General features: G+C 38.2%; 1 protein-coding gene across 1 annotated transcript in view; it reads right to left on the bottom strand.

Moving 5' to 3' along the window:
- The window catches only part of PPARA (peroxisome proliferator activated receptor alpha), a 30164-nt gene extending 16888 nt beyond the window's left edge, over positions 1–13276 (bottom strand). The window contains 6 exon segments of the mRNA XM_077825485.1: positions 3085–3287; positions 4616–4754; positions 6330–6490; positions 13079–13170; positions 13172–13249; positions 13251–13276. Coding sequence (XP_077681611.1) covers positions 3085–3287; positions 4616–4754; positions 6330–6490; positions 13079–13170; positions 13172–13249; positions 13251–13276 — 699 coding nt within the window.
- Positions 13277–16842: the final 3566 nt, after the last annotated feature.

The raw sequence follows: 16842 nt of genomic DNA on the forward strand, positions 1-16842 counted from the left end.
ATAGCATGATGAAGCTGCTTTGCTAAAATTATCACTTTTGGCTGATGTTGGGCAGCAGAACTGTACTTAGCATGCCTGGATTGAAGGGGTCACCTTAAATGGAACTTCACTCACTAAGCATGATAGGGATGACAAATACCAGTAAAGAAGAGACAGGTGGGGTCAGATGTTCCTACATGGTAGTGTGGACTCTACTCAAAGAATCCTACACACCATTTGACTTTCCGCTCTCCAGTGTTTAAAGACAGAGCTAATTAGACTCAACTGAGAGTCACTGTTTCTGTGCAGCGATTACCAGAGCTGAATCACTAATGATCAGATCTAGAAGCTATGCCTTAGACCTGGTGTAGGCACAGTGGTGAGAGGAAAGAAAATCCAGAGACAAGCAGTGGAGGCAGCAGCAAACAACCAGTTGCAGAGGCAGACAGCAACCACAGAGACATTGCTTGATTATTCCTCCCCCTTTGTTGGAATGGGAGGTGAACCCCTGTGAACACACCTCTGAACTCTCGGTCTTTGCTAACCAAGGACAGCCGACTGTGAGTAGGATGCAGCAGAGGGGTGTATGTGATTCCATAAAGGGTCATTTGTTTGTCAGACTTTTCCACCACAAGGTGGAAAACTTAGGCAAAGAACACTGCTCAATACATTGTGGGGTCAGGTTTTGCTTATGGTTGCATGCTTTTGAATACAGTTGTGGTGTTTTCCCAAACTTATGCTTGGTTTCCCTTCCCTTTTATTAACAGTTCTCTTTTGTTATACACAGACTTAGTGCTTGCAAGTGGGGAAGTAGTGCCTTTCAGAGGCGCTCACGGGTGGTTATTACATTTTCCCAGATCATTGGGTGGAGGCTTGAGCTAGTTCTGTTTTGAATGGTTAAGAAGAACCCCTCAATATTGAAGGTGACCCTTGTTGCTGCTGACTCCACTTCACAGAAGGGTTACACAAGGAAAGACTTTGTTAAATAATCTAAATCCTCTTCTTTCCCATGTACAGGGGGAAATATATTTTATTTATGAATATACAAGCTCTGATTCTCCACTGTCTTGTTCATGTACATCTACCCCAAGTAAGTGCAAAATGCTATCATTGGTATGAGTAGAAATTTCTGGATTTGGCAATTTGTACATCAATTTTGCACAGATGTAAATGAATACACAAAATGCAAGGTCTAGAAATTCAGGTCCACTGCACCTACAGTAGATACATAAGCAGATGTCTTGATTATAACTTATGAAGAGTTTGTGAAGTACTGTGTGCAGGTCCATACTATATGTTTTAGATTTTTGTAGGCCCCTAACCTGCAATGAAATTAAGCACATGCTTAATTTAAAGCATGTGAAGAGTTCCATGGAAGTCAGTGGGACAATTTATGTGCTTAAGTGCTTTACTGACTGGGTACACACAATGGGATGGCAGAGCGCTAACGTATCAAGGATACCACAAGAGAACCATTGATTAACTCATAAGAGAAACAAATATTACACAATTTCCTACAAAATAGTAATGATTTTGGTACTCCTGAGTAAGAATCAGATAGTGTTCACCACTTAATATAAGAGACTGGCTAGGTTATAGTTGAAGAAAAATAAGCTCCATAATAAAAATCAAATTCCTTCTCAACTTTGTTCACTTCCTCCTTCAAAGGAAACCATAAAATTAGAGTAGGGAAAATGTGTGGACCAGTGCCTAGAGCTGGAAAATAAGACTCAGGAGACCTGCATTCTGTTGCCAACTCTGTCACTAAGTCTCTCTTTGTGATCATGGAACAAGGCACAACCTTTCTATACCATGGTTTCCTCATTTGTATAAAGGCTGATAACAATACTTACCTCTGCAAAGAACGTTGATATCTGTGGATGAAAAGTGTTATTCAAATTCTACATTTTATTACCATTATTATAGTCTTAATGGGAAATAAATACTTTTTTCCCCAATACTAAACCAAGTCAGATATCACATTTCATTTTCTGATAACTAAATTTACTTCCCCCACCATTTAGCCCCTTATCACATGGTGACATTGGCCCTTTAAGAGGGAGCAGCACATTCCAATTAGGCCAATTAACTGGATTTAAAAGAGGGCACTTGAGCCCTAGGGAAACAGAGACCTGGTGAGTCAGGGCTGCCTGGGAGGAGAAGCTTGAGTGTGAGATAAAAGCTGGCACAAACTATATGTGATCCCTGGGAGAAGGCAGGAGAGCAGTGGAGGAGTTTGCTGGCTGGCATCCCCAAGCCAGAGAGCCAGGGTGGTAGGGCTGAAGGCCAGGGAGCAGCAAAGGGAGTTGCCTGCTGGCCTTAAGCTGAAGAGTTAGAGCCAAAGGCCAAAAGCAGAGGAGGAGCTTACCTGCTAACATCTCCAGGGCTGGAGAACTGAACCCAGAGGAACAAAGAGAGGGCCAGGGGGAGTGAGGGATGCTCCCTTGGCAAGAGAGGCTGTGGCTGTTTCTGCATGGAAGAGTGGGGTTGCATGCCAGGTGGAAGGGCTGGGGTGGCTGTCCAGGGCCAGAGGAAGAGCAGAGGACTGACAGGGTCTGGGTGTGGTCAAAGTGGCTGGTGTGTTGTATAGGGCATATTGAGGGACTAGCTGTTGGGATCTTAATCACTATTTAAACTGAGTGTGATAAATGAATTTTATTTTGGGACTATTGTTATGGACTATTTTGCATAAAATTTTAATAATAAACCAGTCCAACGGAGGGGTATTATTGAGAGAGCAGAGCTTCCATGGAATTAGTAGGTTATAAGAAGGGGAAACCAGGGTTACAAGAAGCAGTGTGCCACAGCCACGAGGGAGTGCTCAGGAGGTGGCCAACCCTATTATGCTGCTCTACATCATCTAGTAGTTTACTGAGATCTTTCTTTTACAAGTTAACCACAACTTTATTTTCTAAAGCTTCCCATTATACTGATCTTACATATCAAAGACCAGATTTACGACAGGTACTACTTTTTCATATTTCAAGTCTACCACATAGTAGTACACCACTTATTCCTAAATGATTTGCTTAAGAATTCTACAGTTCATTGTATTACCACCAATAGATTTTAGCGCCACAATAAAATTAAAGCAAAAACACGTACTGGATTGTTATTGGTTTTCCCTGCAAGGATGACTCTGGCTTTGATCTTGTTCATATTGAAGTTTTTCAAATAGGCCTCATAAATTCTCTTGGCAAGAGATTTAAGATCTGCCATTTCTGAATCTTCCACATCTTGTTCACCTGTTAGAATTTCTGCTTTCAACTTTGCCTTCTCAGACCTTGGCATTCGTCCAAACCGAATTGCTGGTAGAAACACAATTATGAAACAAATACATAAATTCTACATAAGTCTATACTTTTTTCCCTCCCTGAATACAGCAGTCAGATTTCTATCTAGAAGGAGTAATGACTATTCGAGGCAGCCTGTCCTACCTATAAAGCCATGAATTAAAGAAGACAGCCCTTCCCCACATAATTAGTCCCTAATTATTAAATCACCAATCTCCAATGAGGATAATCAAATGTCATGCTTCAGAGCATAAGCTGATAGCTGCAGTGGTCCAGAATTAATGCACTCTGTTGTATGCAGAGGGGAAAGGGCAATGTACTGTTTGACTTCAGTTGAAGCATCCTATTCTAGCCATGCTGGCAGGAGACTAAACCAGACTAGAAATGATTATACACTTGCTGTGAAAGGTTGGAAAACAGCCAGTAGACCTATGTCCCATAAATAAAATTTGGAACACTCAGATCAAGTACTAAGCCAAATTACTAAATTCACTATATTTTTAAATCCTCAGAAGATATGGGGTGCTTGGATACAAATATATTCATCCGCATATAAAACAAGTTCCAAAATGCAAACAATATCTTGCACATAAGGAAGTAATAGAATAAAAAGTTAAAGTTTTTTAAAATAATATTAATGACAATTGCATTTCAGACACATTTCAGACACACATTAAGTATTTAACTGTAGATTTATTCTACTTGGTGACAAACAAAATTGAAATGATTTTAGAATATTTAGAGGACCAGACAAACAAATAGCAACTATAAAGTTCGGATATATTTTCTGGAAATGAAAGGCGATTTTCTGATGACCCCAATAGTAAAGTTGTAAAAGTGAACTAATACATACTTTTAGTGACCTTTCATTTTGTTGATCAAATTGAATTACACATCAGAGGAGAAATCTCACAAACATACATTCTTAAGCTAGCCTTCAATATTTTTTTCTCATTCCCAGTCAAGCATGCTTACATGCCTCTTCCACACTTAATTTTTGAAAGGGAAACTTTTGGTTTTTTTGGGGAAAAATGACCTTTAAAATTTGTCCATACACCGTGCACCTAAAACATGATTACTCCAGAGCAGAGGAAAAGAAGGAAAGCAAAACACAAATGAACCCCATTAATTAGACCTTGATCCTATACTGAGAACAAAATCCTGCACCCAAGCATTCTCAATGCAGGATCAGGGCCTCATTTTAATACACTGTAAACACCTGAGACTGAATCCTGTAACACTTGCTCACACAAGTAACTCTGTGGAACTACTCATGTGAGTAAAGTTATTCACATGCCTGCTTGCGGAATTGGGAACAAATTATTAAGGGCACTCTTACGTACCATTATGTGACATTCCAACTGAAAGGCACTTTTGAAAACGACAGTATTGGCACTTATTACGATTTTTTTTCTGTATTTTGCAGGTACGATCACATTTATCATAGATGAGTTTAAGTCGAATTGTTCTCCTAAAAAATCCCTGTAAAATGTTTAAGAGAACATTATATATTGTCAAAAAGTGAGCTAACGTAAGTCTTCCAATAAATCTTAATCATATCACTACATTTTCTCTTTTCTTTCTGTCTTATTTTTCCACAGTTGACACTTACAGAAACTAAAGGTAAATGTTAATCTAGATAAATATAAGTAAAGTATGATGTGTCAAAATGCAACAGTTTCCTACTTCACTAAATACAGCATTACATGGAGGCCAGATTCGCACCTGCATTGAGTTTACACTTGGCACAGATAGAATGTGGGGGGTGGGAAAGGTAGCTTTAAGCCTCCTTTCTGCACTCCTGATCCTTTGCAGGCTGTGGGGACCAAGATGCCTCTTAAGGTAATATCAGAGCAGCCTTTAAGGATCAAGCAGAACAACCATGCACTGTGCCCTGCACCGTCTTACCCTAGCATACGCTTTGCCAGCCCCCTCTCCCTGTGAGAGGGAATCCTCATCTGCCATACACGTACATGCACACACACATACCGCAATAGATGGTTACATGAAGGAAGAGCACATGTTAATAGCAGGAAGAGTTGGGGATGCACAGGAAAGTGCAAGGGTGTAGAGGAAGAGCTAAGCACAGGCACATGGGCACCAGAGAAAAGCCTATAAATGATCTTACCATGATGTTCTGAGTGACCCTGCAATGGAATACTAGTCTCTACAAACACTGCTACACAGCGCTGTGTCATGATAAGACGTTATGATGTGTGAAGCAAGATGTTGCACTGCCAGCATGTCACAAAGTGCCACATTTGATCATGACCTATTTCTCTAACTCTAAAAGAATGAGTGCAAATCTTCAGATTTGAATTTAGAATTATTCTACCAATTCCAGAACATTAATCCACAAAACTTTACATTTGAACCTTATTATCCTAACCCAAGAGTTAAGACTGAGTGATTGTAAACATTTTTGAATGTTTTAAAATTGCTTCACTTTCTCAAGTCCTGTTATGTGATGCAGAAAAAAACAAAAAAAATCTAGACATACGTGAGAAAATAAAATATAAAACCTTTACATCTTTTTGGTCACCTATCCTATACTTCAAAGACTGATGGTAAGCATGTTTGGCTTTGTGACCATGTACTGGTTCCAAATTTATAATCAATAAAACACTGTACTAAAAGCGATTCAGTTAGGATGTGGTGGTGATGAGGCATTCAGGATTTGTTCATTGGAAATATAATGGAAATGTATCAAAATCACATGGTTCCCATAGCATATTCCCAACTCAAATAAAACACTAATGGAACATTTTTTTTTCCCTTTTAAATTATTTTAATCTCTAATGATAACTAGTTCTTTTCACAAAAGCACTACTTATAATCATCATCAACTGCCTTTCTTGAAGAAGTTCTAGTATCCAATTACGATATTAGACAAAAATACTTCTTGAGAAGATCACAAGTGACTTTTTTATTTAAATTGTGTTTTCTTTTTACAGTTAGACTGATTTTAATTACTTTACAAAGCAACTATGTTTTTTCTTCATATAACCCTGTAAATAAAGCAATATGGTTTAGGCTATTAAAAAAAATCAACTGTACCTTACAACCTTCACAAGCATGTACTCCATAATGGAAGCCTGAGGCTTTGTCCCCACAAATTCTACATTCAATGTTTAATGCTCCACTGGGTGATTCATCTATGCTACCTGGAATTGTGGCAAAATTAATGGATGAAGGACTTGATGCTGGTGAAAGGGTATCTAAAAGAAAAAGGAACACTCAAATTCTGTACTACCAAAATCAGTACCAGTTCTGTGCTAAATTTCATCCACATAGGAAAGTTTATTTTAAAAGCCTGAAATAAAAAAAATCATTACATGCACTATTAATTTAACAGTAACAAATCTGTTTGAAAACTAGCCCATGCTTCTATTAATAGTGCACCAAACAAATACAGGGTCTGTACAGCTAATGTCGATGACACATACAATGCACACACAAAAGGATAGGAGAGCTAAGAGCCAGAACCAAAGAAGTTGTAGTGGTATTTCAACAACAGTTCGTAAGTATGCACAGAAAATTTAGAATAATTTAGATTGTGATCCAAAAGTATCTAACTAAAGCTTTGAAATCACTTGTTAAATGAATGACTATTTCATGTTTGCAAGAGAATTTATTCATTATAATTCTCTGTAATTATCTATTTTTCAGATGTTTTACTAGTTATAAAATAATGTAAGTTATAAATGGAAGAGTGGCACTGGCCAAACAGACTGATACATGTTGCTGGGGCAAAGCCCATGGACCAGATCCTCAAAGTATCATCATAATGCCCAGGCAGCCAATGGACCACCCTTTCTCTATGGTTATAATCAGCACAGCTGGCCATTACATCTTCTGCCCAGGATACTTCCAGACACACGCTTTAGTTTAGCCTACGCAGGTCAGAGTCAGACCTGCTGTTACGGAAAGACAGCAAACATACCTTCCTGGTTAAAGCCCCCAGGTCAGCAGAACATTTAAACACATGCTTATCTTTAAGCATGTGTTTAAAGTCCCATTTTAGTTCAGTGGGACTATTCATGTACTCGTGAACTAGGGCCTAAGACAGGAGATGCTGCGCTTCTAATGCCATTCTGAAGAGTTTGCCCTTTACCAGAGGAGTGAAAACAGGCCATATGATTAAACTGCAGTGAGGCTAAAGAGAAGCTTCAAAAGGAAGACAAACTAGTGATCACAATGTAGATGATCTGACAATCAAAACCTTCTTTGACTGACTGCGCTGCCTCGCCTCTCTAAATGTGAGGAAAACAATGCTCAACAACTCAAATAGTAAAATAACTAAGCAGAAACTGTCCAGTGCTCTTCTGTAAAATTTAACCATCTTGCAAAATTAAAACGCTTCACTTTGAACCACCTCCAAAAACACCAAAAAACCCCCATAAGAACAGAAGAGTTGCCATACTGGGTCAGACCATGGTCTATCTTGCTCAGAACCCTGTCTCCAACAGTGGCCCAAACCAGAGCTTCAAAGAGAGCATACAGAACAGGGTAATTATGGAATGATTCTGGTAGTCAGAGGTTTAGGGCTGCATCCCTGACCATCTTGGCTAATAGCCATTGATGGACCAATCCTCTATAAACTTAACTTGTTCTTGTTTAACCCAGTTATACTGCTGGCCATCACAACATCCTCTGCAATGAATTCCACAGGTTAGTTGTGTGTTGTATGAAAGAGTACTACTTGTTTCTATAAACCTGCTGCCTATTAATTTTATCAGGTGACCCCCGGTTGTTGCACTGCATGAAGGGATAAATAACATTTGTCTATTCACTTTTCCCACATCAATTATGATTTTATACACCTCTATCATATCCTCACTTTGTCGTCTCTCTCTCAAAAAAGATGAGCAGCCCTCATTTTTAGTCTCACCTCATACGGAAACTGTTTCATAACCTTGATTAACCTTTGTTGTCTTTCTCGGAACTTTTCCGAGTTGAACAATATCCATTTTTGAAATGGGACAGCCAGAACTGGACACAGTATTCAAGGTGTGGGCTTAGCATGGATTTATATAGGCTCATGATAATATTTTTGGTCTTATTTTCCATCCCTTTCCTAACAGTTCTTAACATACGATTAGCCTTTTTCTCCGCTGCTACGCATTGAGCAGAAGTTTTCAGAGAACTATCCACAATGACTCTAAGGGATCTCTTTCTCAGGCAGTAACAGCTAATTTAGACCCCATCATTGTGTATGTATAGTTGGGATTATTTTTTCAAATGTTCATTACTTTGCATTTACCAACATTCAATTTCATCTGCCATTTTGTTGCCCAGTGACCCAGTTTTGTGAGATCCTAGGAGACAGAGTTCCCCCTTTCATAAATTCATCCCTAAGGGATATCGCCACCCAAACCATGAGCTTCTCCGCACCAATCCTCTGCAACAGTGATACTCAATAGGCAGCCCGTGGGCCAAATGTTGCCCACCAAGGCTTCCTGCATGGCCCATTAGCTCATCTTTAAAAAATGTTTATCATTAAATTCACAAACAGAGATGTGCTGCCTATCATTTGCCTACAACTTCTTTAGTAAGTAACTTACCCGAGCAAAAATTAAGCACTGCTTACTAGATCTTAAGTTCTTGCGATAGCATCGGCTATGATTGAGCTAGGATGTCATCCATTTTTTCATTAGTGATGGAAATGGAGTAAAAAAATGAGTGAGAGTGGGAGTAAAATGTTGCAAAGTTGACAGTGAAAACCAAGCTTTTAACCCAAACTGGACAGTGGATTTTCTTTTTATTATGCCACCTTATTTAAATGCAAAACCTTTGGTGTTTAATATGCCAAACCACTGTATCCATCTGTAAAGTCACCCACATGAGATGCCACTTTGAATCAAAGCACAGTAATTTTAACAAACAAAAATAAAAACAAAACAAAAAAGGAAAAAGCAACAGCTGCTTCTCTTCAGATAATGTTGGTACTAGCTAAAAAGAAAAAGCCTTTCCTGGCTGCCGAGCTTGTGAAGGAGTACACGCTGGAAATGCTGGAGGAGCTTTTTGTCAGAGATAAAAAAAAGATGACATTGTGAAGCATGTGAAGCAAGCTCCCCTGTTTGATTCCACAGCAATGTGAATATTGGAGGTAATTTACAAGGACTGTTTGTCATCACTGCTTTCTGATTTAAAAAAAAACACCAAATACATGTCTCTTGCAAGCGATCTAAGTGACATGGCCCAGCTACTGTTGTTTGTTAGATTTTATGATGGTGAAATTTTCAAGGAAGAATTTTTGTGCTTAGTACAATTAGAAACCTACACCACAGGCAAGATCATTTTTGAAAAGGTAAAAGGCTTTTTTGAAAAAAAAAATGGTATAGATCTGCAGAAAGTAAACTTGCTTGTTACAGATGGAGGTCCCTCTATGACACGGAAAGAGAAGGGCTTTGCTTCACATTTGGCACCGATACAGCCTTCATTAAAAACACTTCACTGAATCATTCACCAGACTGTCCTGTAAATTTACACCAGTAAATTGTCTGGGGACTTGAAAAAAAAACAACAACAATGGGTATTGTGATGAGATTAGCGAACTACATATGCTCAAGTTCTAGCTTGCAACGTCGTCTTTTTAAAGGTCTTTTACAAGACGTTTCAGCCGAATACAGTGATCTGTTGCACAACGTTTATTGGTTAAGTAGGAAGCGCGCGTTAAAGAGGTTTTGTGCACTTCAAAAAGAAATAATCACAAGACCAACAAGGCATGTGAGTTCCTCGAATTTATGAATGATGTCTCCTCTATGTCACAGGTAGCTTTCTGTGCGATATACTGGTCACTTGAATTGCCTCAACTTCCAGCTCCAAGGCCATGAAAACAGTGTCGGAGGTCTGAAAAAGTGTGTGTTTTCAGAAGAATCTTAAAACGTTTCAGACAAACTTAATAGGAAAGATGTTGCACTTTCCCACATTGTGTGTTCTTGCTACAGATGAAATGTCAATGAAAACGACACAAGAATTCCTAAACAATCCGATCGCAAATTTTTAAATGTGATTTGAGAATTTTAAAATTCCAAAGGATTCGTTTTTGTTTGTTCATGATCCATTTGTGGCAACTGCCGATGGACCTTGCCTTTCTGAAGCAAAGAACATTCTTGATTCAACGGATGAAGGTGACTTTTAATTAGAAATTGTAAAACTCCAGAGCTCAGATGTCTTCAAGGCAAAATTCCGAGAAGTGGGACTTTGTGATTTCTGGATTCAATATGCAGACCAGTTTCAGAATAGCCAGAATCTAGACATCTATCTTTTAACAATGTTCAGATCAACGTACTTCTGTGAATCTGGGTTTGCTAACGTGACTATTAAAACCAACACTGCAATCACCTGGCAGATAAGCATCTTCACCAGTGCATGCACCTTGCCCTGACCTTCTACAAACCACTCTTCACAAAACTTGCCAGCAATCATCTATATCACCTCTCCCATTAGAGATTGCCACAAACACAGGTAATAATGTTGATTTATAAACTTCGTTAAAAGATAGAAACACTAATACTTATGTTGCAATCAAGGTCTTTATTTATTGGCAGCCGAAGTTTTTTTTTGGTTTTGGTTTTTAATTTTGTCAGCCTTCTGCACAAATAGCCTGCCTCATCATTAAAATTCTCAAATCGGCCCACTGGTAGATCTAATTGAATATCACTGTTCTAGAACCTAAACTCCACCAAACTTGAAATTTTCTAAAGCTAGAAGACTTGTCCTTATATCTTGTAGTACATTGTAAGATTTTACCAAATTCACAGGTGTTTTATTTGAACAAATCCATTAAAACAATTATATGAATGTAGGTCAAGGCATATGATGTTAGAAACAGGTTAACTCAGAACTCATATTGCCAACCTCAACAGCCTCAAAAAATCTTGACTCAGACCACCCAAAATGATTTTTTTTTTAAATGTTTTAGAAGTTTTTTTTTTTTAAGTTCTTTTATTTGCCTTCCAGATTTTGAGCCTTTGGGTTCATGTTTTCCATTTTTTCTTTGCAATCAGGAAGGCAGTAAAATTGTGAGAGTTGGTAACACCATGTCACAAACTCAGATGTGTTACGTCTCCTGCTTTGGCCAGAAGGATTCTGTTTTTAAATCCGCTTTCTGAACTGTTCCTGCACAGAAGCTTGAGCGCTAAGGAGATATTCTAGGCGCATCTTTATGATTAGGGCCACTTTTGGCAGGATTTCTACTGTAAATGACTCTTGCTCTAGGCTACATCTCTGATCACAGACTCCCAAGTGATCCCTGAGTGATACTGGGCAATGCTCTAGCCATTTCTCCCTTGCCACAGGGACAAGCATGCAGCAGCCACAGCTCCCACCCTCCTGTCAGGGAACAGTAGGTGAGGTCAACCAAAGAGAAAGGAGAAGCCAGAACTAAACACCCAGGTATAGCAGCTCAGGCAGAGCACTTCCCAGTTGACGGCAAGAAGCAACCAGATCTCCTTGACAGCAGAGGGCAAGAAGCAGTCAGCCACACGGGCTAATAACCCAGCCACAGCCTCATATGCATCCACTCCAGGCCTAGGAGAAACAAGGCACAGCTTCCAGAGTTAGCTGGACACTGGCCTAGGGAAATACCCGAGTCAGCCAGGAGCATAAAAATCCCTATGTTCCTAAAGCTCATTCCATGCTGTAGCCTTGTCAGTCTTACGTTCTGGTAATCAGAACGTTTGATCTCATTTATGTAAATAAGTCATGTATATTTACTCAATAAGCAAGTTAGGACAAATTCATTTGCATAAACATGCCAGATTATGCACCTTCAGCATTAAGATCTGTGTTTTCAAACACTATTCTAAAGTAACTTTAATTTTCTTCTCCTTTCAGAGTAGCAGCCGTGTTAGTCTGTTTCTACAAAAAGAAAAGGAGGACTTGTGGCACTTTAGAGACTAACAAATTTATTTGAGCATAAGCTTTCGTGAGCTACAGCTCACTTCATCGGATATCCTCCAAAAGTGGTGGGAAAAAAATCTCCTATTGTCACTGTACTGGATAAACAAAAATGGTACATAATAACCTTAATGGCAGCACTACAGTCCTCATTTACGCCTTTTATATAATAAAAACCTCATGTAATCAAAGATCTGAGGATTAATGGCTCTCTGCCTTAATAACTGTGTTACTGATATCAACAGAGAAACCAACATTTAAATAAAGGCATTTTGGAGAGATGAAAAGTTACAGACAAACCTTTTCACTCAGTTCTAGTTTAACTTTTTAGCAGTCAGAATGATAAATCTCCTTTTCGCACAGATTTTACTATACATATCGTGTATGTTATAAGAGTCACACAGATTGTAGTTCATGGGACTGATTCAAAGACAGCAAAATCAGTGGAAAATTTTTGAGGTATTATAAATATTATACAGTATCTGCTAAGTTGGAGAGGAATGTAGCTACTTTTGTAGTAACAGTTGTGATTATTTTGAAAGATACTGGTAAAAAATGGTGTACACTAAAGGTAGTCAGCAAAATTTCATTTTAAAGGGAGCACAAATTTATACAAAACAAGCCAACATACTTTTATCTCCACCTCACCTCATCAGTGAAACCAATAAAATAATTTAAAATTTTTGTTTTAAAAAATATCACTTTTTTATGGAGTAACATTTGTCTCACAAATTTCAGACTGGAGTTAATTTATTGACATTATAAACAGCTAAAAGGTTTTTGTTTCCAGTGTGATCTACACATCTGAAACAACAGTTGTAATGTAAAGGAAGGATTTGCTTAGCTCAATTAAATACATCTTATCTCAAATGATGAAGACTTACTGTATTCTAAACTCTTACCTGTAATGACTGATCCATCAGATCCTGGACCATTTCCCAAAGACTGGAGCTCTGTTACGCTGAATGCTCCAGGGCTATCATCACCAATAGACAGAGATGCCCTGTATGTTTTCCATGTCTTGTAGGAACTCTCTAGATAAGGGGCTTCCGAGATCATCCTCCTCTAAGGGGGAAAAACTGGTTTTCTGCATCCACCATTTAATCCTCATATTAGACTGTTAAAAAAAAAGATATATATGTAATATCATAGCACATTTAAAAGCTCTATAAACTGAATCAATTACATACAGGTACAAAATAAGGGAGTCCATAATTTGCAGTAAAATATTTTGTACTAAAATGTTTTTTCAGAAGCATTGTGTAAAATGAAATACTGACACGATGGCAAAAATCCCTATAGATTGACCACACAAAAGAAGATTATGGCTAAGTAAGTATCTATGTTGCCTTCTCCCTCTCTTCTGCTGTTGAAAGCGGCAAATTATGTTTCTATCGCAGACAATAAGTATTTCAGCTTGAACTGTACTAGGTAAATGGCAAATGTCAATAAATAAATCTACAAATTATGAATAACCATACATCAAAATATTTTACTTAGGGAGTAGTTTATCCACAGCTGTAGTCTGACTAGGGTCAGAAGATGTGCATCAGGTGCTATCTCCATCCCTCCCAAATTTGTTCAGTATATCCTGTGATTCCGCAGAGATCACAACTTTACCTTATGGTATTAACCTCTGGGAAATAATGAGTCATTCATTCTGGGTGCAAACCTGCTAAGTCAGTAAAGTTACACTGGAATACCCTCACCTCTGATTTCACATTTTAAAATTTTCTTTAGTTGAATCTGCCAGAAAAGGAAACAATGGCACATACTGTATAATGTTGCTACTCATGCCAAGAAGTACTGCTATTAAAAGAAGCTGGCCTTTGAGGCTGAAACTACACTTATAGCTGCATTTTCTTCAACTGGTGTAAGAACACATACTAATTCAGTATGTCCATGCACTGAATATGCACTGCTGGTTACAGAAATCTTTGACTGTTACTTTAGTCACCATGAAGACTTGACATTTACCAACATACCATGTTCTTACCAATTTTTACCTCTAAGTTTACGAGAAAACTGTGGTATATGCTAGCAAATGAAGTTTTAAACATATACACCCAACCCCAAAGTCATTTTCTTATTTGACATTGTTAAAAGTTGTGAATATCTTTAAGAGCAAGCAATTTATGCTTGCTTGGAACCACTCAATTTCCACGCATAACCACAGCACAATACATTTGGCTCATTAAGTTTTGAGCATTTATCTTGGGAGAAAATTTTTAATTTGTTTTCTTTTGCATGCAACTGAAACAAGGGCAGAGTTATGATTGACAGGCTGTGCTGATTGCTGGGGATCTATCTTTTACAATGCAAAGGACAATCATCTTTAAAAGACTAATAAACATAGGGAAACACTCAGGGAGGACCAGTCACGTAGGAGTCTGGCCCATCAAAGTTGTTGCAGAGGTGTAACTGAGGGCAGATAGTGATTCAGTATGTATAACATGAGTCTGTGCAAGACTAAAAAAGTTGTTTGCAACAATGCACACTGCACACACAGTTTTTACTAGTCATCTTTAATGATCAAAGTGCTGTTATAGTAGTGCAGTCTCTCAGATATTCATTATACTTTCCAGAAGTTCACTAGCATATACAAAAAATTCTGTAGTGTTTTCCAGTGTGTGCTTATTATACCAAATTACATTGTAAGGTAAAAAACTAAAATAGGAAACAGCAATTGATAAGTATATATAAAAGTAATTTGTATGCTGTAGCTTGCATCCTTACCAACAGCGGACTGTCTGAGCAATTAATGTCATTTACAATGTTTGCACTGGCTTTCTGTCAAATTCCATATTAATATTAAAGTCCCCCAGCTCTCAAGTAGATCCCTGAATAACTGTGATTCATCTTACTTATCCACACTCACTCATTCTGATCATAATGAATGACTAGGAATACAGATTCTAATCCTTAAAGTTAGGGAGTATGCTTCGAGTTGGAGTATGTGTCCATAAATCAGCATATTTGTTTTCATCTAATTATGATCTGTATGACTTTGGGCATGCTACTAAGCTTTTCTCTGCTTCTGTCCCCATCCATGAAATGGAGAAAACACTGTTCACCTTTGTAAAGCACTTTCAGGTCCACTGACAAAAGACATTGTACATAAAGGCAAAGTATTTTTTTAAATTGGGATTTGCTTCCCTGATCTGCTTGCCAGGAAAGTTTGGCTACTACTGTGGGGCTCTTTCCTCTTCAAACCACATAGTAATGTACAACACTGGGTTATTTTAGAAATGCAGGGTCCACCATAATCAGTGGCCTAACACAACATGTATGTATCTGGAGGAAAAGAACTGTAAGATTAGTACAGACACATAGATATAGGGCCTTCACTCAGTTTTCATTTGGTCCACATCACACCAATTGGGTGTTTTACCCAAATAAAAAACTGGTTAAGGAATTCAGTATTTGGCCCAGAGAATTTACAATACAAGCTTTTCCAGGAAGCACATTGTACAAACCAGACCAGGGAAATGTTCTGTGCACCAGAAAACTGAAAAAAACTGCAGGTAGCAAATTGTAAGAAGAAGGGAACAGCATTCAAGATTTATTTATTTAGGCTGCATAAAAAAAAGACAATGACTGTAGCTGAACTGCAAACTCAAGATATGGAGACAACTATTATTAAAAAGGTTCTCTACCTTACATGGGTAGGCGATTTGGTTGGGAGTAGGAAGTACTGCTTTTCCCTGTCTAGTTGCCAGACAGTTCCGAAAAATGGACAATTATCTTGTTTATAGTGCTAGATTTCTTGGCAAGATTTGCTCCCTCAAGCCAGGCACAACCCATGTAATACAAACAGTATTACAAATACAAATCAATTTGACAGAAAGAAAGGACAGATCTTGAAATAGCAGCAACTCATCTCTAAGTACATCTTATAATTTATAACATTTAAAAACATCTATGCTACAGAATGAGACTGGGCAAAGAAGTGATGACAACTAAAACAGATGTACTAGACCAGGTGTTGTGGTAGAAGAATGATACTGAGACTAACAAGAATTATTCAGTCAATCATCATAAAACTATCCATCAACTGGATGCTGCCACTGACTAACGTTAGTCTGATTTGCTGCAGTTCCACTCAATTTATTCTATACATTACATTGTTTTTTTAAAAAAGATCAACTCAAGTGCCAGCTGCCCATTTTGATAGGTTATATGATGGTTAGGACATTTTAATTTCCTTTAATTTAACTGTATACAAACGTTTTTAAAGTGAACTCCAAATATAAATAAACCATCAGTGATCTCTCGGAGTTTGTGGATTATTGTCTACCATAAAATTATAGCCAGTTATCACTGGTGGATACACAGGTGGCTAATCTGGATCCACAACTGATGCAGACACTTCCCAATGGAAAAGGCAAATCTGGATTGTTGAGTTGGGCTGTGGTGCATTCTTTCCTCCTTTCCCATTTTTCCATTTCCTGTTATCTCTGCTGGCTCTCAAAATAATGGGATGCTTGCCACAAGGTCTTTTTCTATTTATCAGCCAAGGGCTTGGGTCTCCCATGAGTTTAAGTCAATGTTTAAAATCAAATATACACAAGGGCAAGAGGGAAGGTACATCTGGGGTCGGGCTTGGGTTATGGGGGATTGCAAATATCAGCTACAAGGTTCACGAAGTACATACATATCACATAAC

This window comes from Eretmochelys imbricata, chromosome 1 (genome assembly GCF_965152235.1).
Source record: "Eretmochelys imbricata isolate rEreImb1 chromosome 1, rEreImb1.hap1, whole genome shotgun sequence".
In the NCBI taxonomy this organism is placed as follows: Eukaryota; Metazoa; Chordata; order Testudines; family Cheloniidae; genus Eretmochelys; species Eretmochelys imbricata.